This window comes from Mercurialis annua, linkage group LG6 (genome assembly GCF_937616625.2).
Source record: "Mercurialis annua linkage group LG6, ddMerAnnu1.2, whole genome shotgun sequence".
In the NCBI taxonomy this organism is placed as follows: Eukaryota; Viridiplantae; Streptophyta; class Magnoliopsida; order Malpighiales; family Euphorbiaceae; genus Mercurialis; species Mercurialis annua.
Genome location: NC_065575.1, coordinates 1,821,310 through 1,846,848, shown reverse-complemented (window position 1 = coordinate 1,846,848; position 25,539 = coordinate 1,821,310). Strand labels below are relative to the sequence as shown.

General features: G+C 31.4%; 3 protein-coding genes across 3 annotated transcripts; all 3 read right to left on the bottom strand.

Moving 5' to 3' along the window:
- Nucleotides 1-6,551: 6,551 nt before the first annotated feature.
- On the bottom strand, nt 6,552-10,032 carry LOC126686181 (uncharacterized protein C24B11.05-like). Its single transcript, XM_050380227.2, has 8 exons — nt 9,916-10,032; nt 9,463-9,542; nt 9,274-9,339; nt 8,566-8,663; nt 8,428-8,465; nt 8,254-8,344; nt 7,257-7,535; nt 6,552-6,871 (listed from the first exon to the last, which is right to left on the bottom strand). The coding sequence occupies exons 2-8, from the start codon at nt 9,515-9,517 to the stop codon at nt 6,650-6,652; spliced, it is 849 nt and encodes a 282-aa protein (XP_050236184.1). The 5' UTR covers nt 9,518-9,542; nt 9,916-10,032; the 3' UTR covers nt 6,552-6,649.
- A 2,518-nt stretch (nt 10,033-12,550) lies between these two features.
- On the bottom strand, nt 12,551-15,279 carry LOC126686182 (suppressor of disruption of TFIIS-like). The gene is made up of 8 exons (XM_050380228.2): nt 15,114-15,279; nt 14,921-14,986; nt 14,688-14,785; nt 14,558-14,595; nt 14,027-14,114; nt 13,685-13,939; nt 13,004-13,069; nt 12,551-12,799 (listed from the first exon to the last, which is right to left on the bottom strand). The coding sequence occupies exons 1-8, from the start codon at nt 15,172-15,174 to the stop codon at nt 12,647-12,649; spliced, it is 825 nt and encodes a 274-aa protein (XP_050236185.1). The 5' UTR covers nt 15,175-15,279; the 3' UTR covers nt 12,551-12,646.
- Nucleotides 15,280-20,906: 5,627 nt separating this feature from the next.
- LOC126686174 (ATP-dependent zinc metalloprotease FTSH 10, mitochondrial-like) lies at nt 20,907-25,337 on the bottom strand. Its single transcript, XM_050380212.1, has 8 exons — nt 25,157-25,337; nt 24,845-25,058; nt 24,669-24,746; nt 24,304-24,434; nt 23,267-23,746; nt 22,331-23,098; nt 21,656-21,883; nt 20,907-21,506 (listed from the first exon to the last, which is right to left on the bottom strand). The coding sequence occupies exons 1-8, from the start codon at nt 25,202-25,204 to the stop codon at nt 21,051-21,053; spliced, it is 2,403 nt and encodes an 800-aa protein (XP_050236169.1). The 5' UTR covers nt 25,205-25,337; the 3' UTR covers nt 20,907-21,050.
- Between the last annotated feature and the right edge of the window lie 202 nt (nt 25,338-25,539).

Below are 25,539 nucleotides of genomic sequence, written 5' to 3'. Positions count from 1 at the left end.
AAACCCTGTCCGGAATCACAGGGTGCGAAGGAGAGACGAAATCCCTTCGTTCAGGATCATCATTCGCCGTATGAACCGGGCTAGATGGATCCGCAGCTCCGAGCAAATCTTTAGCAGCATCCACTTGATGGATATTCGGAGCAGGAGAAACCTCCGCAACCAAACCAGGAGCAGATGGGTTCGGAACAGCAGGATTGATTTTCTTTTTCTTGCCCTTGGGTTTCTTCAACAACCGGCTTACATCAATATCCACTGCAAAGAAAACCACCAAAAAAAAAAAAAAAATCAATCACAGAAAATCAAATAGACACAACATATCAAAGAAGGAGTCGGTTACCATCCTCCAGGCCGGCCTTTTTCTTCCTCGGCCAAAACTTAAAAGGCACTTTAGGGCACACATGGTTAGCATGAGGTACCCCGGTCATTTTATTAGCCCTATTCAAAATTGCTATACTAGCTAACTCTAGATCCCCGGGGTTGAAAAAATGCTTTTTCAGCACTTGAGGTTTATTCACCCATAACTTACAACTCTCGAAATCTTTCTGATCCGATCTAGACACTCGAAAAAAGTCTTCCCTCCACTCTTTCAGTGAATCTTGCATACCCAAAACGACCTTCTCAATATAACCCTTCCGAGCTGGACGAAAACGAAAATGTGCATAGTGCTGATTGTCCACAAGGGTCATGCTATACAAACAAGCAAACAGCCGCACCCCAGGGACAATCCCATGAGCCCGGCACAATTTCAGGAAACAACTAAAATGCCTTATGGCATTAGGATGCATCTGACCCAGCGGCACCCGATACGCCTGACTTAGCTCTTCATATAAAGGATCTAAGGGAAATCGGATCCCGGATTGTAGATGTTCGGTGTGCAAAGTTAGAGTGTTAGACGCAGTAGTAACATTCGCCAGCTCTCCTTCAGGAACTAATGAAAGCTCATACGGAGCAGAAATACCAAATGTCTGCGCGACCTTATCCAAGTACGTCGGGGTGCACCGAGATGGAACCAACGAATCTTCCTCCTCAGTAGTTGCCTTCTCAGACACTTTCTTTTTTCCTTTTCCAGGAACTTCGACAGCGGCGACAGGCAACGGTATGTCGTTCGTCTGAGACTTTTCAGGATATTGTTTATTCCCTCGTTTTCTACCCCGAACAAGTATCACCGAATCATCCAGGTCGGTCGAAGTAGCTTTTTCAGTGTCCTTGCCACGACGCAAGCGTTTGAAAGGCCGGGCAGGTTTTTCAATCGACTGACTAAAGTCATCCCCATCCGAGTCACCCATGTGATCATCGGTATAACCCCTCCCTTCGCGATCTTCGTGTTCGTCAGACATACCTAAATAAAGTAGCAGTCTTTGGGTGAGGAGAACCGAGATATGAAAACAGTCTTTTTAGCAAATTCCCAGATCTAAAAGATCGAAAAACGCAAACAGTTCCCCCACAGACGAACACGAAGATACAACGAAAGAACAAAAATCATAAACCCAGAAACCACGATCAAAGATCACAAACACAAAACCAAAGACTAACAATTTTCCTAAAAAAACAAAAAAATCACAACAGCATGCATCAGAGAAATGGAAAAGGCACATAAAGGGAACTCTCTGCAATCCTAGCAAACACTACGCAAAAAACAAAAAACAACAATAAAAGGGGAATGAAGAAACTTACTTGTAATCTCCTCAGGCAAGCAGACACACGGAAAGCAGAAGAAACGGGAATCACCGGCGAGAAAGAAAGCACCGGTAGTAATCGTCGACGACGCGAAAGTAAAGTCTTCAGCAACAGTTAAGAACAGAACAGTTAAGAACACAGAGAAAGAAGGAAAAGTGCAGAGAGAAGAAAAAAAGAAAGAAAAAGAGTAGAGCAGGTTAGAATGATATTTATAGGAGCAGAAATTTAAGAGTCGCGACGGTTATGGAAAGTAGAAAGGTCCCGAAAAACAAGGAACAAGGGAAATTGGAGGGAAACTGAAGAGTCTTCTCCATAAACAACAGTTTTAATTTTAAAAATTCAAATCGTCAGACACGTGGCAAGCAAAATCATGACAAAATACACCCCAAAACACATTCCCAACAACTGTCAACAGAACGAGAAAGGAGGCCAGATGAAAAGACACCCAGTCTGACATAACCAGGTGAAACACGGTACCTCACCATTTTTTGCCGCCCGAAACAGGACAAATCCAGATCGCATTACCAAAGTTGCTGACTCCGGACATAAATGTCCGAGATACCCGGGGGCGGACTAGTGATAACGAGTCCCGAGATACGTAGGCGGTAAAATAGCCTCTATCATACCGGATTACACCAGATCAGGCAAATAAGGGAACCCGGTGTCTAATGATTAACGCAACCGACTTACTAAAAAGAAGAGTTGAAAGGTAACCAGAGCTTGATTCACATATCCCGGAGTAGAACATCGTCAAATAGTAAAACTGATTTCCTACCGAGCATACCCGTAAACCGAATTAAACATCCACGATAACTAACTCTGACAGTTTTACCTGACACTTAGGAAGATTCTATACGACGCATATCTCACTCGACAAACGGGACGTACCAAAAAGAAACCACGTCAGGTAACCGATTTTGTGGGGACCAAAAGAAGAGCAGGGATCCACTATGGAACACACGTGCCAGGTAAACCTATATAAACCACCTTATCAAAAACCCTAAAGGTACTCTTTTTTCTCACTCTACACTCTTTTCTCTTCTTTTCTCTTCTTCTTTCTTCTTCTCCAAGTAAATACTGACTTGATCGTCGGAGCGAATTACCGGTGACCTCCACCGGTTCTTCGTCTGACTTTCTGGGTTCTTGTTCTTTCAGGTTCATCTGACCGGTCCAGGCGTTGGTGATTTATCAGGAATGGTACATCACAAAATCAAATTGTGGTTTACGATTTGAGTAAAAACAGCTTCTGTTTCATTATTGATCCTCCTGATATTATTACCGATCCACCTGATGTATTAATTAAATATTCACCAACGGTACATGCTTTATCCGGTGGGAGTTACTACGTTTGTCAATTGTATAATGGGACTCTCAGAATGTGGCAACTCAATTACTTGGACGACAAGCAACAGCCAGAGTGGATTTTTAAGGGCCAGTACATGTTGCCTCGGTACATCCTTCATGGCCGTCGCTGGTCAAAATATGTGGTCGTGATGAATGTTCTTACCATCCATCGCTATGATCCCAATATTGTATATTTGCGTGCTGGTGCAAGACTGCTTCCTAATGGGAAAAGGAACAAAAAACAGGATGTTTTTACTTGCAATTTAAAAACCAGAACCTTGAATCTGAGAATGATTTGGTTCAACGTGCCAATGCTGCTTACACAATAGGGCTTTACATGTGGCCACCTCCTTTATCTCCAATTCCTTAAATTGGTATGTGCTCATGAATTTTATATTATGTATTTAATTAGTTCACTCTGCCTTATTTATTGAGAATTTTTCGAATTGTTACTATTTTTTGGGCTGGTAGATGCTCTGTTTTACTAGTCATCACTAAGCCATGAATAGCTGAAGGATGAAAGATCATTGATTTAAAAATCTATTTTGCTACCCATTAATGTTGGTCAAAATAAATTGCTCACTTGATATTTTGCTATACAATGAGTTTTTCATTCTCATTGTTTCCAAATTTTGTTAAGTCAAAGCATTCTCAGTTTTTTAATTATAAATGTTATTGCTAGACTATGCATGCGTGGAGTGTGTCGTTTTAGATGTCTAAAATTCGACTTACGAGCCTAGATATCATGAAATTTGATGACAGTACTTACCTATATAAATGAACTCATTTTCTGTTACCTATATTAAAAATGTTCATCATTTTCTCTTTCATATTCTCATACAACTTTTTTCTTTTGGTCATAAGTTAACTTTTGCAGTTTATAAGCTATAAATTGTATTAAATTGGTGATTTACCATTCCTTATTATACTTGTCTGATCTCAGTTGATAAAGTTGTTGTCAACTTGATTTGAGTAAAAACTAGATAGTACTGTTTTATAGAGGCTGTCACATTTGATATTTCATTTGAAATATATAATTTTTTGTTAAAAAATTTGTTGGTTTTGATTAGTAGTTTGGATTTGATAAAAAAAAATTCAATTTTGTGCCTCTTGTTTCTGTCCGTTGCTTGAAATTTTGTTGTTTAATTTTCGGTTTCCTGGTTTGAATGTTGTTGTTTTTGGATGTTGTTGCTTCTGTTCTACAGGTTGCTGCTGCTTTTGGATGTTGTAAGCTGTGGTTACTGATGTTTTAGGAGGCTGCCGCTGCTGGAGGGGGCTGCTTTAGGAGGCTGTTGCTGCTCCTCCTCAAGGCTGCTGCTGCTTACTTACTTATTGTGGGCTGTTTTAAAATTTGTTTATAGAATTACTTAAGAATTTTGGTGGTTGTGGTTGTGTTTTGAATGGTTGCTTAAAACTATAACTTTTATTTTGGTTGGTTTGTAAAGAATTTAAATGGTGGTTATTTAAAATAGGTTAGTATTTGATTAAAAATAGGCTTAATTCCTCAAAAAAAACCACCTTGCATTTTTTTTTCGTTTATACCCTAACCTTGTAAAAACACCATTTGTACCCAATTTTGAGTTTTTATGTTTCATCTCTACCCAAAAGCATTAAATTGTACTCTTTTCATTTGGAAAAGAGTTTAAAACAATCCTTCATTTTTAACTTATATACTTTTTTTTTGCCAAAGATAACAATATATAAATATGTAAGAAGAATGGCCATCTCCTGAATATAATGAACCATTCTTAAGCAAAGAAAATAAAAAGTACAAAATACCATCTTCTTCAAAAAAATTAAAAATAATATTAATTTTTTTTTAATTTTTTTCAAAAGTATTTCCGAATTTTTTAAATTTTTTAAATTTTTTTTTAATTTTTTTAAAAAATATTTCCGAAAAAAATTAAAAATAATAATAATTTTTTTATTATTTTATAAAATTAAAAAAATTAATTAATAATTTGGATGTATTTGATTATTTTTTAAGTTTAAGGATTTATTTGTATTTTTTAAAATAGAAAAAAGTACGTTTTAAACTCTTTTCCAAATGAAAAAAGTACAATTTAATGCTTTTGGGTAGGGATGAAACATAAAAACCCAAAATTGGGTACAAATGGTATTTTTACAAGGTCAGGGTATAAACGAAGAAAAAGTACAAGGTGGGGTTTTTTTAAGGAATTAAGCCTAAAAGTTTTACAAAAGTCCCAACCTTTCAATTTTGTCGATTTTGGCCAAAAACAAATTATTTGGTTTCAATTGTGACCAACTCTCAATTTGATTTCAATTTGCCTATATAGAGCCTATGTGGCATGCCAAATATTGAAAGGTCAGGACTTTTGTGAAACCAAATAATCCATTTTTGGCCAAAATCGACAAAATTGAAAGGTCAGAACTTTTGTGAAACCAAATAATCAATTTTTGGCCAAAATCGACAAAATTGAAAGGTCAGGACTTTTATGAAACTTTTGTGAAAGGTTTTGCCTTTTAACAACATTTGGCCTAAATTTTATCATCTTACCATAAATAAATAATTATTTATTATTTATTTTTAGTTTTAGTTTAAGTGTTATTTTTTTTTTCTTATTTAATTTTCTACCTTATATGGTTTTTCTCTTCTATAAATTAAAGCTCGAGTGTTTATCTCATCATATTTACAACAAGTTAATAAGTATTTATAATAAGAAATTTTTATTTATTGCTTATTTTATAATTTTAAATATTTAAACATGGCAAAACGCCTCATTGATTTGTTGCACTAATGATGTGGCACACCTCGTTCTAACCGTTGATCGACAAACTTGAAATATCTATAGCTATCTCTTTGAAATATTAATCATGGTTTGGAAATAATAAAACCAATTTATGTCCGTTTAGGATTTTCTTATTATATTTTTTTTAAATCTGCTAGATTTATTTATGATTTAATTTTCTCAGATTTGATGTAACAGACTGTTTTGGGTGGCACTTTAAGTGGCCGGAATGCCGTATTTCGATGTATTTATCTAGTCCGATGTTGTGGTTGGATTTTAGACTCTTTTAATCGATTAATTATATATTTTTTAAAGAACTTTTTAATAGAGGTGTGTGTTCATTTTAATCCTAATGGAACCGAACTAACACTTTCAATTGTCTCAAAATCAAATCAAAATTTTAAGAATAATTTTTCAAGCCGAACAAAATCAGTCAGTTCTGTCAGATTTTTAGTTCATCAAGTCATTTTGATTCATATTTCATTACAATTTTCTAAAACAATTAATGTCCAAAATCGAATCGAACCGAATTAATAACTATTCTTGTATAATATCAAACCGTATTTGCATATTCGATTCGATTTTTTTTTCTAACTGATTCAGTTTGTGCACAACTCTATATATTAGGAAATAGATGAAATGTCAAGGGATTGTGAGTAACAAATACCCACACCAAATGCAAGTATTTTCCATTTGTTAATAGTAATTGAGATCCTCATTAATTTATTTCATTGCTAATGTGAAATTTAGTGACATATTTATTACAAGGGTGAAGATATCAAACAAAACAATTCAAACTTCATTAATTAATTTCCAGACAAAGTCTTAGATTACATGATTAAATGATATAATTATGAAAATGCACATCAACTCATAACCTATGCTTTAACTGAAGTCTCAATGGCAACTTTTTCCGCATACTTCACACCTTCAGACTTCTCATTAGACTCCCATAGCTCTGGCAGTGCTTCTTTGATATTGTGGATGCTCTCTAACGCGTAGTCCACACCGTCCGTTCGGCGAGAAGAGCCTACCCACACGGTGGTGAGACCGAGTCGTTTCCCGGTTTGTATGTTTCGGATACTATCATCAAAGAACATCTGAAAAGCATGAACACACATTGTCAATGAAATATAAGCTCAAATAACAAGCATAATGACAGAGCAAATAGCAAACACAGTATGATTTGAGGATGAAAATTCTGAATATTATGCAGTGTTCATGTTTAGATGTATTAAAGTTTATTGTTCTGCATCACATATAGAGCGGTTAGCTGTAAACGAACCAAGCGGCTTAGCATTCAGCTCGATTTGTATATTTATTAAAACGGCCCAAGTTTGAACATACTAGTGTTCTGCTCGTTTACATTGACAAACAACTAGTATATATACGCTCGTTTAATAGTTCGTGAACAAGCTTATGTATGAGCTCAATCAATTAAGACTTCGTGTACTAACTTGTATAAGAAAAGTGGAAGTATCTTACTGTTCTTTGAGGGTTGATGCCTGCAATCTTAAAGGCTTGCTCAAACGCTGCTTCAAATGGTTTGCAGACAACTGGTGTCCTCGGAAGTTTGATTCCAGCGTTTGGTGCAGCGCAGTATTCATTGATGTCGAAAACCCCGTTTTCATCATCGTTTCCAGGTTCATTGCCTTTGTTTGTGTTGTTTAAGGTCTCAAAGCATATGATCTGTTCAAAGCAGTCCTCCAAGACAAGTTTACTCAAAACTCTGTTGGCATGATTCTTATCTGCATTGGTGAATGCCTTTACAAAGAGATTAAATCATTAGAACTGCAACAAAAATTCGCGAGCTATCAAGGATTGACTCAAAGATATCCAAATTGACTCGGTTTTATAGTCGAGTTGAGTCCAATTCAAGTTACTCAAGTTTGAACAAAGATTTAACATGCTCACGAGGCTAATCGAGGTTTGATTAGTTTACCTGTTTATCTTTCAGAAATCATCTATGTTTATGATAATATTCTTTTACTAATATTTAGTTTTAGAAAAGTTTATACATATAATCGAGTTGAGCCAAGTCAAATTCAATTTTCGATTTCTCTACGGTTCATGTTTGAGCTATTAAAATAAAATTCGATCAATTTTGAGTCGAGTTTTCAATTTTAAATCAAGTCAAGTTCGAATATAAGAGTATTTTCACTCAACTCGACTCAATCACACCCTAAACTAAACACCATCATAAATGAAACTGTACTTTTAGTTCACAGTCGACTTGATTACACCCTAGAGTAAACACATACAAAAATTATACATATAGTCGAGCCGAGCCAGACTCAATTTCCAGTTATATTATCGAGTACGTTCGAGCTATTCAAATAAAATTCAACCAAATTTAAGTCAAATTCAGTATTTTTGAACCTAGTGAAATTCGAGTTTAATAGTGTATTAATTTAACTCGACTCGATCACACCCTAAATTATACATCATTCAAAATATAATGAAAGAAGCAAATGAAACTTACAATTTTTCTAACTGGTAAGCTGTGCAAGAGATTTCTAAGAACAGGGTCAAGTTTTAGATTAGCATCATAGGGCAATCTTCCATGTACAAAACTGTAAAAAGTGACCAAGTATTAGCATTTAGACCATAGCCACAGTCAATAAACATAGTATAATATATAGATAAAACCAATTACCTATGAAAATCATCATAATCAAATTTATATCCAATAGCCTGTAAATAAGAAAATCCACAGAACAAAATATTTTCAATTTCAAGACAGTCTCATAAAAGCATACCAAGAACAAAAAACACATTCATGAATCATACTTACTCTTAGACCAGCCATTGTAGTGCCATAATGCTTGTACAAGAAAGCACACAATTCTATGACTTTGCTTTTCTCAATGCCAAGCTTTTCTATCATATACTCTACACAAACAACAAATTCCAAATTGAAAAACGCTATATCAATGATCCATAAATACACGAGTTAAGTTGCACGGAAACAGAAACGTTGAAACGGAAAAGGCTGGCAAGAATACATTGTAAGTATAAAGATTTGAAAATTCAAGAAATGAAATGCCAGAACATAGGAAATATGATAAGTTTTTGTTCAAGTTTCAACGTAGCAGAATACGAGTTAAGTAGCACCAAATTTCATTCGGTCAATGTTTTTCCATTTCAAAAACGTATCGAAAGTTTGATATATTTTGGAACATAAAACTTCATCTTTAGAACTGGAGACCTTATAGCAATATTTTACTGTACTCGTATCAAGTGTTCTTTTTTTCCGAATCCATGTCCGTGCTACATAGCATATGAGCAAAGTAGCACGAACAATTCATTCAAACCATATTTTCCGTTTTGAAATCGTGTCGGAAACCTGATGTTTCATAAACGAAACATCAATTTTAACATAGAAAAATTTAAAATAACATATAGTGTAGCCATGTTCGTGTACACATGTCCGAATTTTCCCATATCCATGTCCGTGCTACATATGATACAAGAAAGAAAGAAAAAGAGCAAAGCAAAATACCTTGAATATTTTCTGTGATCTGATGTGAAAAACCGGACCACGCAGAGTAAAGAGTATCATCTATATCTGAAAGCAAATTATAGAATTAAAACTCAGTCTAACTACAAGATAAATGTAGTTCCAAAATAACAGTAACGATAAAAAAATAAATAAACTTTTTTTAATCCAAAAGCATAAAAATAGACCTACCAAAAATGAGACATTCATACTTCTCTACAGCCTGTTGGTTTTCTTCATACTCCATTTTTACTTATTTCCAACTCCAAAACCTAAACACATAAAAACATATAAATAATAAATTACAAAAAATTTAGACTGGAATACAAAAATTACAACTTTAAAACTTCCAAATTCAGAAAATGCCAGATCAAAAGCATAAAAAAGTCAGTAGAATGCATCATTAGTGTCAAGGTAGCACGGACAGCTCATTCAATCAACGTGTCCCCGAATTGGACACGTTATGTTTCGTACACGAAACTTTCACTTTTTACACAGAAAACTTTTTCCATGTCCATGTCCGAGCGTCGCATTTCCCGTATCCGTATCCGTGCTACCTTCATTAGCTCAACATTAACAGCAGAGAAATTGAAAAACAAACACTAAAGCCTCAATCTTTTTTGAAAAATAAGAGAACCTATTTACCAGCAAGATCAAAGAACTTCAAAACAATGTAGAAACTCGAAATCGAAGAGAAATTTAGAAGAAAAAGGTGGAGGAAATAATATGCAGGGCTTTGGTTAGTTTAAATAGGAAAAAAATAAATATAAAAGGAAAAGAAATAATGGGTTTTTTAATTGGCTGTGGAACACGCAATTGCTGGAGTAGTTGACTTCACATTAAATGTGACGTATGATCGTTTGCCACGTTTACCTTTTGCGTAAGACTTTTCCTGAGTGTAATAAAGAGTCAGAACGTGAAGATATTTGGCACGTGGAAGTTGAACATTGGCGTGCTACGGATATTGTATAGTATATCCGCTTAAATTAAGATATTTTCATAATTAGTGTCTACTTGTATGTTGAAGTACATTTTATTTTATTCATAAAATTGAAATATCTTTATAAAATTAGAATAATCAAAAAACGATTAAACTATAAATAATTACAGTACTTAATATCATATCAAATAAATAATAGAATAAAAAATAACTTTCTGTTAAAATTTCATTATTATAAGAGGATTTTTCACATTTGTCTTTCAGTTATTTAAGCCTTGTGTATAAATTTAGAATCAATTAGGCTTAAAATTAGAGACTTTCGTCTTAAATTAGCAAAAAGATCTAACTTTAAATTGTTTAAGCGTGTATAAATTTAAGAGTCGATTTATAAAAAAAGTGTCATTTTGACATAAAACTATCAACTTTTTGTCTCTAATTGCCAAAAAGACTAAGTTTGAGTTATTTAAATTGTATGCTTAAGTTTAGGGTCATTTCTTTTATCCCATATGAAAAAATTACCTTTATTTGTAAGGGAAAACATACATACAAGCCCTTCAATGTTTCTTAAAATAATACTACATGCGTTAAAAATCTAATAATTGAAATTAGGGTCATTGTTACAAAATAATATTTAAGCACAATTTAAAAAAATCACATCCCAATCTTTTAAAACATTTCATCCCACAACTCAGTTGTCGTTTTATGCGTTATTTTTCATAAAAATTATGTTGTTTTGGCCGTTTAAAGACTAAAACGATGACGTATGAGGCACTTAGACTATATACGCCACAAAATAAAAGGTCGGAATATATAGGGGCGGATTTTTTAAATTGTGCGTAAATCAAAAAACAATGCTAAAGATGGGGGTATTTACGACAATAATCCTTAAGAATTATGTACTTAATTTTCAATTTATAAAAACGGTGATTATAATAATCTTTTATTTTTTATATTATTAATAATATTAGGGTTTAAAAAAATATAGCTATCAAAAAAAAACTACGCTATATTGTGTCAGTTCACTAAAAAAATAAAAATGTTGTGCATTATACTTATTTTATGGCTTAATGTTTTAAAAAAATCATGACCTTTCATCCCTTTTTCAATCCTACTCTGACGTTGCAAATCTGTCAATTTTATCATATTTTACATTTTTTTTATTTCAATTGTACCCTAAAACATAAAATTGACCTTTTTTTATTTGGTAAAAATTCTCTAAATTGACCCTTTTTGCATTAGATTAGCTTTTATATTAAATTGACCATTTCTAAAAAATTTATTGAACTTTTGTCAAATAAATAAAGGTCAATTTTATGCTTCAGGGTACAATTGAAATGAAAAAATACAAACTGGGATAAAATTGATAATATTTTAACATCGGGGTAGGATTGAAAAAGGGATAAAAGGTCGGAGTTTTTTTAAGGCATTAAGCCTTATTTTATTAGCCATTTTGAAGCATGAGCAACACAAATTCACACTAAGATAATGGAAGAAACTAAAAATAATTATTAGGAAACAAAAATATACCAACATTAGATATAGGGATTATAATTACTTTCAAGAGACTCAAAGCAATTGCCCACTGAAATCAAGGAGTTGCATTGAAATCCAGTTTTCTTGCGTTATGCGGCTAATTCGATATTTAATAAAAAAAAAATAGCGTTCATATAATAAAACTAATTTTCATTTTGCAGCTAGTATGATATTTAATAATAGAACAAGATATAAGAATTTGACTGTATTTTTACTTGTGATAAAATTGAATTAATTTTTTTGTGATATTATAAGCGAAAGTTGAGAGTATTGATTAAAAAACAAGATAAGAATTGTGTATTATAGGTGCTGCCCCATTCCACCCACGTACCATAAAGAAAGATATTCACTTAATGCAATATAGTCTTCCTTTTTCATTCTTGATTCGGAGCTTGTATATGTAAATTATATGACCCGTCATTCCACAATAAAAACACATATCTGAAATTTTTTTTTATATAGTTTTAGAAAACCTTGAAAAAGGTTTTTCTGTGTCTAAAACCGCCCTCCTAAGCAAAATTTTGTTGTCCCCAAATAGGATTTATATTATCTAAATCTACTTCTAGAAATTTAAGAGTAGTATTAGTCCATTTTATGAATATCTTCTTCAATTACGTGTTTTTTTAGTGAGAATTTTACCCACCAAAACCCAATTATATTGCGCTGAAACTACTGAGTTATCACATTGGAGGGTAAGCACATGATCATTCATAAACATTTTTTTAGTATTTTCAATAATTTCTGTAATGTTGGTATGAGAAGGTTTATTTTCAATAATTTTCTGTTGGTGTAATAAAAAAAATCATATAAAAAAAAATTATTGAGAATGCTATTATTAATGACCACACATAGGGATAAAAAAAAATTCCCCTTAAAACATTTAATTACATAGACAATCTTAAATTAGGCATAAGTCTCTATAGCCACATTTTCTTTGTACTTTATTGTTTCTGAATTGTTTTCATTTGCTTCCCAAAGTTCTGGCAATGCTTCTTTGATATTGTGAATGCTTTCTAGAGCATAATCTGCTCCACCAATTCGGTTCGAACCGCCCACCTAAAATTCAATTTTTCGCATAATGGTAAGAATTGATTTATAAAATTCCGAAATCCGACAATTAGGCGAGCAATTATATGCAAAAATATATTATAGTTTTATTTATTTTTATTTGAATATAAGGAAAAATAATAACTAAATATTGAATTTACTCAAAATGTTGAATTTAGAAAAGCATAGAGTGTTGAGTTTTATTGAATTTACCAACACTGTCTTGAGTCCCATTCGTTTTCCTCCCTGTATATTTCGGATACTATCATCAAAAAACACCTGAAAACAAGTAGTACACAAAATGCTAAGGATCATATATATACTATTCTTAAAATTAAATAAATATATGAGAATAAATTTAACTCTCCAAACGTAGAGAGTAAAACGAATTTTATATTTTATATTTATATGTAAAAAGTCTATTTAACTTTAAATTTAGTGTTGATAGCAAAAAAAAAATCTTAGAGTGTTTTGCATTTTAACACGAACTTTTCTCTCTGACACTTTAAACTATGAATTTCATTTTTTTTATAGTTTGGAATGCCAAATATTTTTTTTATACAAAAATTGCTACTATTGACAATGGAAAATATACTATTCTGCTGGAGTACACATCAGCATTTTCCAGTGAAAAATTATCCGGTGTTTTAAATTATAAAAAATGATTCATAAACAATTTTAAAAAATGACATTTCTTGTTTGAAATTGTCAAAATTAGAAGTTTGTATCAAAACTTCAAAACATGCTAAATTTTATAAAAAAAAGTTATAAGTACCCTAAAATTTGTTGATCTTTTTTACCGAGTCTATCGGACATGCTCAGACACTTATCGATAATTCCGAAACTCGGAAAATAATTTAAACTATATAAGAAAAAGAAATTGAAATGGCTTACTGTTGTTTGAGGATTGATGTTAGCTAATTTGAAAGCCATCTCAAAAGCATCTTCAAATGGTTTACAAATTATTGGAGACTTGGGAAGCACCAAATTATCAAGATTTAAATTCTCACTTGCAAATTTAACATTGCAATTAGTGGTTTTATGATTAGGATTAATAGATTCAAAGCTTATAATTCTCTCAAAACAGTCTTCTAATCCAAGCCTTCTTAGGATCTTTGCCACGTGGATTTCATCAGCATTTGAGAAAATCTAATAAAAAAACAGAATCGTCATTATCATGCTAAATTATGAATTAATATTCTTATTAAATCAAAATTAATTAATTAATTAACTTACAACTTTACGGATCGGTAAGCTAAGCAGAAGACTCCTTAGAACATGGTCAGTCTTTAGATTATCATAAGGCAATCTCCCATGAACATAGCTGTAAATAATATTTATATGTCAGCATTTGAGATTTATTTATATTCATAAATCGCCTAATGTATTAAAAAAATCAAATCGTACTAAAACTTTAAAATTCGGTAATTATAACCAAATTGTAAAAGCGGACGGTGATTCTTACCTAATTTCAATGTGGATGTTGCATTAAAATTTGATTTTTAAAAAAGTTTTGCGTGTAAGAGTACTATTAAAAAGGTTAATATTCAGAAGGATTGATTTTTTTTAATTCATCATTAAAAATACTATGCATATATGTAAAATTGTGTTAAATGTTGCTAATCTTTTAAATTGTAGCATTAAAATTTTCAAGATTAAATTTTTTGATTAAATCAATAGGAAAGTAGAAGGATTTTGATTTTTGGATCATTAAAAATCATGAATTTTACAAAGAAGATTAAGGACTAGTAGAGAAATTTACTATACCTGTGATAGTCATCATTGTCAAAATCATAGCCAATAGCCTATGAACAAGGAATGAAAAATATATATTAAAACATCATTAAATTCAATTAAAATTAAAACTAATTAGTAAAATAGTTCTTGAATATTATACCTTGAGACCTGCCATTGAAGTTCCATAATTCTTGTACAACTCTTGATTTAATGCAGAAACTTTATTTTCTTGTATTCCAAGCTTCTGAATCATATATTCTAAACAAAATAAAGATTGCAGAAGCAGAACAATTAATAATCAAATATTTATATCTAGTTCAAGAACAAGAAGAACAATATGATAAATTAATATTTATTACAAACATTCATCAAAAAAAGAAAATTATTACAAACCTTGAATATTGATTGTACATTGTTTGGAGAAACCAGTACTTAAAGGATAAAGGGTATCATCAACATCTGCAAAAATGATAACAAAATCGAGAAAAATCTTAAAATTCATGCAACTTGAGCACACGATGTAGCAGGTTACTGTCGAGCGCTTATGATCTCGTTTTTGGTGGAAAAAAAATCAGAAAAGACTTACCAAAGATAAGAGTGTCATATTTTGAAACTATGGATTGTTGATACTGATCTTCAAATGCCATGATCAAATTGTAGTGATTTTTCAAGAACCAAAGAAGAAATTATGAAAGAAAATGAAAATAATTATTAAAGAGATGCAACAGACAGAATTATAGGTGGATTAATATGTGAAGGATTTGAAAGATTTTATAGAATTCATAAAGTGAAAGGCAGATGAGAGGAAAGAAAACAAAAGCATCTTTCTCTTCCAATGTTTTTAAAACCGGACCAAAAATCAACCCGTTATCATGGGTGATTTTTGATTTAATCACTTCGACCAGTTTACTTCAGATTTTTAATTTTTAATAATTTTATATTTAATTAGAAAATAATGATACTCCTGTAAAATTAAAATTAACAAAAACTAATTATAGAATGTAGTATTGAAAATATAATTAAAAAATTGTTGATCCATCATTTATCAATTAGTATAATATAAAAAATAATAACATGTCTCGGAAAATGTTAAGAAAAAAAGAGATTCAACGATAGATAAAACTAAATTATATTTTATGTCAAAATGTAATGTTAAAGTAAGTGATTTTATTAAAACATGAGTATCTTACCGGTTTTGAAATAAATTTTTTATTTTTGAATTTGATGTCTGATTAGTTTTCGGTTCGACCAGTCGGTTTGGTTTTAAAAGCATTGTCTTTTTCATACTGGGTCCAAACATCCAGAAACAAAAAAAAGCTTATGACCGACTTAAAATATTAGTCGGCCACATCTTCTTGACTTCTATGTCAATATAGAAATTTATTTAAGTGCAAGACTTTACTTTTTCACATTGATAATTATTTTCCGGCTTAATCACCAAAAAATGCCAAACCTATACGTTTTGTGTCAATTATAGCCAAACCTTTAAAAATCACCAGATTTAGCCAAACCTTATATGTTATGTTTCTTTTTTAGCCATTTTTGAATCGAACCGGTTTTTTTGACACCGTGTCGTCCACGTCACCGCCAACTAAGCAATTGGCTGACATGGCAGCTGAAATATTTAAATAAGGTTTGGCTATAACTGACACAAAAAATATAGGTTTGGTATTTTTTGGGTGAATAAACCTAATTTTAAATTCAAGCAATTTTTAAATTTAATAATTAGTAAATTAATTATATCATTTATGAAATTTATATATATTTAAAAATAATTAATATTTCCTATTTAATACTAATTAAAATTAATTTTAATTTTTTATTAAACTTAATTAAATCTAATAAATTTATATTATAATAAATTTTAATGAATATGTAATTAAAAAAATAAATTAACGTATTATTTAGGAATTAATATTGAATTAAACTTGGTAAAAGGATTTAATGTTTATGATGATTTTGAACTTGATTTAGTATTTTTAATGTTGTTGAGATCTTGTTATGACTGGATTTAGGTAATAAATAAAATAGTTATGTATAAATTAAGGTAATTTTTTGGCTATGCCGAGTAAAATGACATATGCGTTTATGCTTATAAACATCATGATATATATTGATTACACCACAATGAGCTTCACTTTATAAAGAAAAAAAATGAAAAAATAATTAAACTCGTCCTTTAAATAAACAGTCTATTCAGTAATTATTTTATATTTATATGTGTATAGTTGACTTATGAACACTGTCGTATGTTTGTTGTGTATATTACTCTCAGATTGTTCGTTGGAAGACGAATAATTGGGTCTCAAACGGCGGCGGTGTCAAAGAATCGACGACTGGAATTTAAAAAAATAAATTTTAAAATGAATATGACATTTTTTGTTTTTATTAGAATTTAAATTAATTATATATCCCTCAAATATGTAAAAAAAATATTATAATTATTTAAATTTAGTAAAAATAAATTAATTTTAATTAGCGTTAAATAAAAATATGATTTTTTAAATATATATGAATTTTATTATAATATAATTAATTATTTAATTATTTAATTTTAAAATTAGTTTTATTCATCAAAAAATACCAAACCTATGCATTTTGTGTCAGTTATAGCCAAACCTTATTTAAATATTTCAGCTGACATGCCAGCCAATTGCTTAGTTGGCGGTGACGTGGACGACACGGTGTCAAAAAAACCGGTTCGATTCAAAAATGGCTAAAAAAGAAACAGAACATATAAGGTTTGGCTAAATCTGGTGATTTTTAAAGGTTTGGCTATAATTGACACAAAACGTATAGGTTTGGCATTTTTTGGTGATTAAGCCTTATTTTCCCTTTAAGCTCCTTTTCATTTAAGTATAGTTTAATATGTTTACAGTTTAATAGCAAAACTACATTACGTATTAGTTATTACTTTGATTAATGAATTAAATCAATATAAATGAAAAAATATCAAACAAAAAATGAGATTTTTTTTATAATTGAGAAAGGAGAGTGCTTGTCAGGGACGAAGCCAGGATTTTATTTTTGGAGGGGTGAAAAAAGAAAAATTTAGATAGTTGGAGGGGCATAAAAATTTAAAGAAAAACTTAAAGTGTCAAAAAAAGTAAAAACAAAATTTTTTAAGGATGAAAAAGTAAAAAGTAAAAATTTAGGGGGCTAATGCCACTACAAACCCTCCTTGTCTCTATCTATGGTGCCTGTGGAAGAATTTAAACCCACAACCTAATAGTTTATTGCTAAATACTAATACGGTTTGAAATATAACTCATTGGTAAAAATGATATACTGATAATTGGGATTTTCTAGTAACCTAATATATAATAGTGTCGAATTCTTTTTTTCAAATTTAGAATATCTATTTATTTTTAAAAATTATAAATTTGTCGCAATTTGATAAATTTTCTAAAATTTATTTAATTTTTTAAATTGATTTAATTATTACAATTGAATGTCTAATGTTTAAATTAGTGTTTTTTTTTCAGATCGTCAACTGGAATGCCAAATAGTTCAAATAAATTGTTTTGAAAAATATTAGTTAATTTAAAAAAAATGAACAGATCCAAAATTGGCTAAACTTCTTACGAGCTATAAAACAAATGATACAAGGACTCAACAATATTTTGTTAAGGTATTGAGTTCAATTTCCCCTACAAGTGTTCCTCATGCCTAATTATCAAAATAAAAAATGGCTAAATTGAAATAAATTTACAAATTTTAGAATATTTGAATAAATTTTAAAACGTTAAAAAATTATCTTTTAGCATAGCTAGCCCTAACTTAATGAGGATAGAAAAAAAAGTTATTTGTATCTAATATTTTTTCAAAATATCTCTTATTTTAATTATTTTAACATTTTTAAGATTTATTTATCGACATCGAACTTTTGATATAAATTATAAATTCAATTTTTTTTCTAAAAGCTATTGCCTGAATAATAAAGAAAAACGAGAAAGAAAAATAGAAATTATTATTTAATTCTTTATTTAAAATTATATAATTATGTGGATCGCAATATAAATGGATGGTGTCACCATAATAATTATTGATGCTTTAGGCATAGAAATATTTAATTTGATAGTTGATACGTATGATTTTTCTCTCTTTTTTTAAATATTTTCTGTTGCTACCTTATGAGTCATGTGTTGTGCTGTTCATATATATAATGTATATAAAACGTTTAAGTATGAACATTCTTTTTCTTATTTAATATTTGCCACACTTTAATGATTAATTTGATCAATCTTGATAATAATTGTTCAAACTAATATAATACTTAATGGTTGCTAAAAATAAAATAATATAAATTGACTAGCATGTTTAGAATGACATCAAAAAAGTTGAATCAGCACCACGCGTCTTTGATAATAGTATTTTTTTTCTCTTTTTATAATTAGTTTATGCAAATGGAAATTATTTCTTTCCCTTTCTCGTGTTATGAATTCTGAGTTCTTTATGAAAACACACATTTACACGTTCACGAGTTATTATAAAAAAAATTGGCTAAACCTATTTTTAGGTTTATAAACTATATAATTTTTAATTATTTGATTTTTTATTTTTAATTATATCTTCTCCAGTTTCCAAACTGATAAATTTTTTTCATCAATTGGGTACTTTTAAGCGACTGAAGAAGTACCTGATTACTAAAAGACATAAAAGGTTTAAAAATTCAATTGCTGAAAAATTAAAAATTTAAGGATCCAACTGCTGAAAAGAATAAAAGACTCCAAAGATTATAACAGATGATAACACTTTCATTGGAAGACATCCTTTTTTTAGAGAGCAAAATTAAAAATTGTTTATTGTTTGGAGTTGTAAATTCATATATACATCTTATTTGACCCCTCCGAGATAAAAGACATATTTCATGGTTAAAATAAGCTCCTAACTAAATTAGTTGAATGTGAATTTAATTGAAGAACAAATATTCATGACCAAAGATTTAAATTTAAAGACATAAAAATCATAGAAAAGCAAGGTCAGTGAATTGTGAGATGTGAAGGTCAATAACATATAATATGATGGTTCAACTTTGAAGTTGGTTTTTTGTATGACCTGAAATGGAAAAATCAATTGAGGCTTTGGCAACTCAACAAGCCAGAAAATGGGAAAAATTAATGAAGAAATTCATTAGTGGTCAATTTCAATATTAGGTTCAGCCATTCTTTTTGATTTTTCAGTTGATTAACTACCATTATTTTGTTCTCCACCATTTATTAATTGTCCCATTTGTTAGCCATGGAATATGTCTAAAATTTACTTTTATATATAATTTTATTCAACCTGCTCAACCCGTGGTTGTACCGGACGCGGGGCCTCATCAGTTAAGCCACCGGTTCAAATTGTAAAACACTAATTTAAACTGTCTAAAAGAAGATCCAATTTCTAGTCCTTTGCCTTTTTAGGCCAGTAACAAAGTTTAAGGGGCCGTTTGGTTCAAGGTTGGGAATGGGAATCGGAATGAGAAGGAATGGGAATGGGAATGATTGTTTTCATTTTTTGTTTGGTTCAAAATTAATGTAGGAATGGGAATGGATAAAGTTTAATAAAAAAAAATTATTTATTATTTATTAAAAATACTTTTTTTTATTTTTTTTTATATAAAAAATAAAAAAAAATCGAAAAAATTAAAAAAAATTAAAAAAAATTAAAAAAATTATTTTTAAAAAAATAAAAAATCATTTAAAAAAATTAAAAAAAAAATAATTTAAAACAATTTTTTTTTTATTATTTTAAGTATATTTTTTAAAATAAATATTTAAAAATTGTTTTTTTAATAATTATATATTTATTATTTATTATTAAAATATTTTATAAATTTTGATTCTCATTCCCAAAAGTCCATTCCCATGGGGTAAGGGGGGAGTGGGTGATTCCCATTGAGGGTGTAATCACATTCCCATTCCCTAGTACAATTTGACAAAACAAACACAAACAATGGAAATCATTCCCATACCCATTCCATTCCCCCCTTTTTATGTAGAACCAAACGGCCCCTAAGTGACTTCCTAAACTTCTGTAGCAAGATCAAGATGTATGTAAAACAGAACCGAAACCACTTAATAGACATAAACCGATAATTTACTTCACTTTGAAATTATTAAACTTCTTTTAATTTTTTTTGTTCCATTCGGTATTATCAAACCGAACCAGACAAACCGATTGGTTTAATTCCATTTGGGTGTGACATATTTAAAAGTTATTGTTAAGGCAGTTTAGAATAGAATTTTAATTCTGTTCGATTTGAAACAACCGGATGTACATCCGGTGTAAGATGCCTGTGCAGATACTTATTTTGGTTTTATGCTCATCACTTTTCGCAACATTTAACATAAACAGAAACAAATAGAACATATGACGAACAATGAAGTTGGGATTTGAACACTGAATGCAAGTACTGCACTTTAATGCGATTTTCGAATCTAATGACACTCAGTCCGTGAATTGCAATTATACAAAATTCAGTTATAAGTAAAAAAAATTGAAAAATAATGTACAAAGTTTATTAACGAGCCAATTGTTATGCAGGAGCAACCTGTATGGTTGAAGCATCATCATCCTCATTACCACTTACTAAAGTTTCTTCTTCTTTAAATCCTTCCTTAAATATGTCATAATTTGTAGCCTCGCTTGATTTAAACGGCCGCTCGCCCAAAACCCGTTTCAAGTCATCTTGGTGAAGAACTTCCTTTTCGAGCAAAAGCTCGGCAATCTGAGCTATGTGCTCTTTGTGTTCTTCAACAAGTTGGACTGTCCGTTCATATGCCTTGGCTACCCACTCTCGCACTTCCCCATCAATAAGTGCTCCGGTCTTGCTGCTGTACGGCTTGGTCATCTCCATTGAGTCCTCTCGTTGCGGGAACGAGAGAAGACCGACTTTTTCACTGAATCCGTAAACTGCTACTTGGGCGTAGGTCATCTTTGTTACCTTCTCCAAGTCATTTTGAGCTCCGGTAGATATTTTCCCAAGCAAAACCTGTGTTTGAAAATGAAACCCGATCAGCACGACATGGTAAAAAACTTAAATCATTGCGAATAAATAGAGTGGAACTGCATGTTTTAAGTCCGAGCATTATTTATCATTTGTGCAGTTCAATCCCACTCATACAGCAACTTCATAAGTACCTGTTCAGCTGCTCGGCCACCAAGAGTCATACATGTCATGTCAAATAGCTGCTCCTTGGTCAAGAGAAGGTTTTCATTAGGAACGTATTGGGCGAACCCAAGTGCAGCAGTACCACGTGGAACGATTGTCACCTTTAGAAGGGGTTCAGCATGTTCCAAAAACCACCCAGTAACAGCATGACCTGATTCATGATAAGCAACAGTCCTGCGTTCCTCCTTGCTTATTACCTGCTCAACAAAACAAAAACATTAGAAATTATTTGCAGCAGTCTCGAAAAGAAGGGACAGAAAAATTAGTCATTGTAGTGACGGAAAATATCACCCAAATATGGCGCGACAGATCAATATATCTATGCATTTTCATGTCATCTGAAGTTTTGTATCTACATTTCTCCGTCCCAATTAATAGGCAGTTTACGACAAACAAGTATTAAGAAATTTAGTTTATCTAGGTTACATGAGTTGATCTATAAAAAAAATCACCTACCCTTATTTAATTATGCAGTGCTTCATGTTTTTAGCGACTTTTGTTTCTTTTTGATACATGAGGATATACATATCATTTTATCATTTAAGTAATAATTGAGTGCCTATAATTTGGAAAAAAATACCCTTAAAATAGTGCTTATCAATATGGGACAGGGAGTAATAGCTAGTAGCAAAAAAGATTGTTACCTTATTCTTTTTCTCCAAACCACCAATGACTCTATCTATTGCTGACTCGAAATGATCCATTGTGATCCGCAGTCCTTCATGCCTTGCAGTAATTAGAGCAGCTTCATTACAAACATTTGCTATATCTGCCCCAGCAAATCCAGGCGTAAGGGCTGCAAGCCTCTGAGAGTAAAACGATGGCTCCTTATCAAGTTTAAGTTTATTCAAGTAGATCTTAAAGATCTGTTCACGACCCTTTATGTCAGGCTTATCAATTGATATTTGGCGATCAAACCGACCCGGTCTCAACAAGGCTTTGTCTAAAATGTCTGGTCGGTTAGTGCCAGCAAGCACAATGGTTCCAGTGGTAGTTCCAAAGCCATCCATTTCTACCAGCAACTGATTAAGGGTACTTTCCCTCTCATCATTGGAACCCGAGAAACCACCTCGACCCCTAGCTCTGCCAATTGCATCAATTTCATCAATAAATATAATACTGGGAGCACATTGCCTTGCTTCTTGAAACAAGTTTCTCACTCTGGATGGTCCGACACCGACAAACATCTCCATAAAATCTGAACCAGATATGGACAGAAAAGGCACGCCGGATTCCCCTGCAGTTGCCTTTGCTAAAAGGGTCTTTCCTGTTCCCGGAGGACCTACCAAAAGAGCACCTTTAGGAATTTTAGCTCCCAGTTCCTCGTACTTCTTCGGGTTCTTGAGGAAGTGTACAAATTCCATAATCTCTTGCTTGGCCTCGTCGCAGCCAGCAACATCTTTGAAATAGACCTGGAGTGGTAGCACAAGGGAAACGAACTAAATAAATATCTCAAATAGTGTGGAACCATTTTCTAAAGCACATCTTTAATGACTAAGAAATGATAATTGGAAACTTGGGACTTTAAAAAGCTATAAAAAAGAGTAGCCACCATTACTGATAGAAAACAGAAAGTAAACCTTGTTCTTAGCATTTTTATCCACTTTGGTCACGTGGGCCTTCCCTATGTTGAATATTCCACGTGCACCCTTTCCGCCCCCACCACCAACACCGATTCCACCTTGCATTTTTCGTCCCATGTACATTAGGGTTCCCAAAAGCAAAAGTGTTGGTGCAAACCTCATAATTTCTTGGTACCAAACCATTTCAGATGCATATGTAACAGGTACATAGTCATGAGGGTCAGTTCCTATAGCTTCTTGGGCTTCCTCTAACTTCTCCTCAAAAGACTCGACGCTTCCAATATTAAAGTAGTACTTGTACTGGCCGCTATGTCCTCTAGCAGGGGCATTGTTGGTGGAACTCTGCACAGCATCATCATTTGTTTGAGTCTGAGGCGAGCTCCTTACATACACTTTAGCAACTGATTTATTTGAAACCACTATATGGTCAACTAAACCTGGTTCAAGAAGCTTGTTTTTGAACTCTTGGAAGCTAATCTGCTAGAACAAAATTCAATAAGCAGCAAAACAGAAATTTATTAGCGTGAGAAACAAAACAAAGTTTGAGCAATTTCCTCGCATGAAAAAAAGTTGACACAAAGCTGAGGTGAGGACAAAGTTTAAGTAGTGACACATTTCAGCTAGCTAATTCGCTAAAAGCTGCAATACTCTGCCATCAATACATATTTACCAGCTTAGAAATAGTGAGTTTTAATTGGTGGTAATATTTTGAAAAATTGACACTCGAAAAGATAATTAGATTTGTAAGCATAACAAAATGTTGCTATTAAATATCAGTCTGTAACATAAAATGAATATGCATAGAACATTGTAGACGTGTGAGCAAAGGCTAAGAGATACTAATACACATTTGAAATGAAAATGTTACGTTGCACATGTCAATAAAAAAATAAACCAATGTCATTTTGCTCTTCAAGAAGCTGTTATCAGGCCACTAACTAACATCTTATTAAAATAAGAATGAACAAAATGACATCGCACTAAGACATGCTAAAAGAACAGGAAGAAAAACATCAAGAAATTGAATAGCTAACCTGCTTGTGTTCATCAGAACCAAAAGGGAAGCTAGCAAGCAACAACCCAATCACTATCAAAGGAGTAAGTAAATTAAATTGTTTCATGAATATTTTCTGAAAGTTCCACTCATCGTCTGCACTTGATTCCTCTGAAATTGAGAATGACAGAAACAATAAGGATCATTGTATGTTAAAGTTTCATTGTTTATAAGGTGTAAAATTACAAGAATCCATTTAATTACAGTCAAATTCTAATGTTTGCAAAGCCCGTAATAACAAACATGATTAACAAAAACAATAACTAATTCCTATGGTCATCAACATCAAATTAATAAAACACGAATTCAACATTACAATCCAATCCAATCACCCTAACGAAATACCTTTTGACTCAGATTTCTGATCATTATTATCCCCTTTCGGAATCTCCTTCTTCTCCTTCGGATAAAAATTCTCATAATCTGCAAATAAACAAACACCACAACTTAACACAAACAATTAACTTCTTCAATTCAATTAAAAAAAAGCAACAAAAAAGCAATAAAATTAGCTTCCTTACTTTTCTTTTTAGGAGCTTCACTAGAGAAAAACCGAACAAATTTAGGGTTAGAAAAGAGAAGGTGATTAAAATCAGACAATTGAGTTGTTCTATTAGAACTCAAAAACCCTCTAAAAAACCCTAATTTTGCATCAATTTGTTTATTATTGTTAATAATTGAATCTCCAGCTGCTGCCCTTATTGCTGATCTTCCAATTCCGAAAATACCCCCATTCTGTTCGATTCAAACACACAAAAATCAGAAAAAAATTGGAAATTAGAAATTCACAACATAAAATAAAATAAATGAATTGATAATAAAATTAAGGTTACCGGCGAACGGGAAGATCGAGATAACGAACGGAGCTTTGAGAGTATCATGGAGACTAAAATGGATAAATTATGAGGTGAAAATTGAAGGACTTAATTGTAATAATAATTCGTGTTTTATGTTACAGAGGAAATAGGAATAATGAAAAGCATTTGGATATGAATTTGGGGAAGATGAAGTGAACTAATTTATCTAAAACAATTTGAGAAAAAATAGTTTAAATAATTATGCCAATTTGCATTAACAATTTTATTGTTAATTTTAATTCAGTTTAAAAATAAAAATAGTTAGTAGTAATTTATATTTTTATAATTATTTTATAATTATTTTATAATTATAATGATGAATTATAAATAAATTAAAAGTTAAAAAATATAGAATCTTA

Bases quoted from the DNA above. Each gene is read 5' to 3' on its own strand.
- LOC126686182 (XM_050380228.2), bottom strand. From the start codon at position 15,174: ATGGCATTTGAAGATCAGTATCAACAATCCATAGTTTCAAAATATGAC. The intron at 14,596-14,687 runs GTATAATATTCA...CCTTGTTCATAG, and splicing joins CTTCAATGGCAGGTCTCAAG to GCTATTGGCTATGATTTTGA. The intron at 14,115-14,557 runs GTATAGTAAATT...TATTATTTACAG, and splicing joins GACAATGATGACTATCACAG to CTATGTTCATGGGAGATTGC.
- LOC126686181 (XM_050380227.2), bottom strand. From the start codon at position 9,517: ATGGAGTATGAAGAAAACCAACAGGCTGTAGAGAAGTATGAATGTCTC. The intron at 9,340-9,462 runs GTAGGTCTATTT...ATTTGCTTTCAG, and splicing joins GTATGAATGTCTCATTTTTG to ATATAGATGATACTCTTTAC. The intron at 6,872-7,256 runs GTAAGATACTTC...CATGCTTTTCAG, and splicing joins GCATCAACCCTCAAAGAACA to ATGTTCTTTGATGATAGTAT.
- LOC126686174 (XM_050380212.1), bottom strand. From the start codon at position 25,204: ATGATACTCTCAAAGCTCCGTTCGTTATCTCGATCTTCCCGTTCGCCG. The intron at 23,747-24,303 runs GTTAGCTATTCA...TTGTTCTAGCAG, and splicing joins GTTCTGATGAACACAAGCAG to ATTAGCTTCCAAGAGTTCAA. The intron at 23,099-23,266 runs GTTTACTTTCTG...CTACCACTCCAG, and splicing joins ATAAAAATGCTAAGAACAAG to GTCTATTTCAAAGATGTTGC.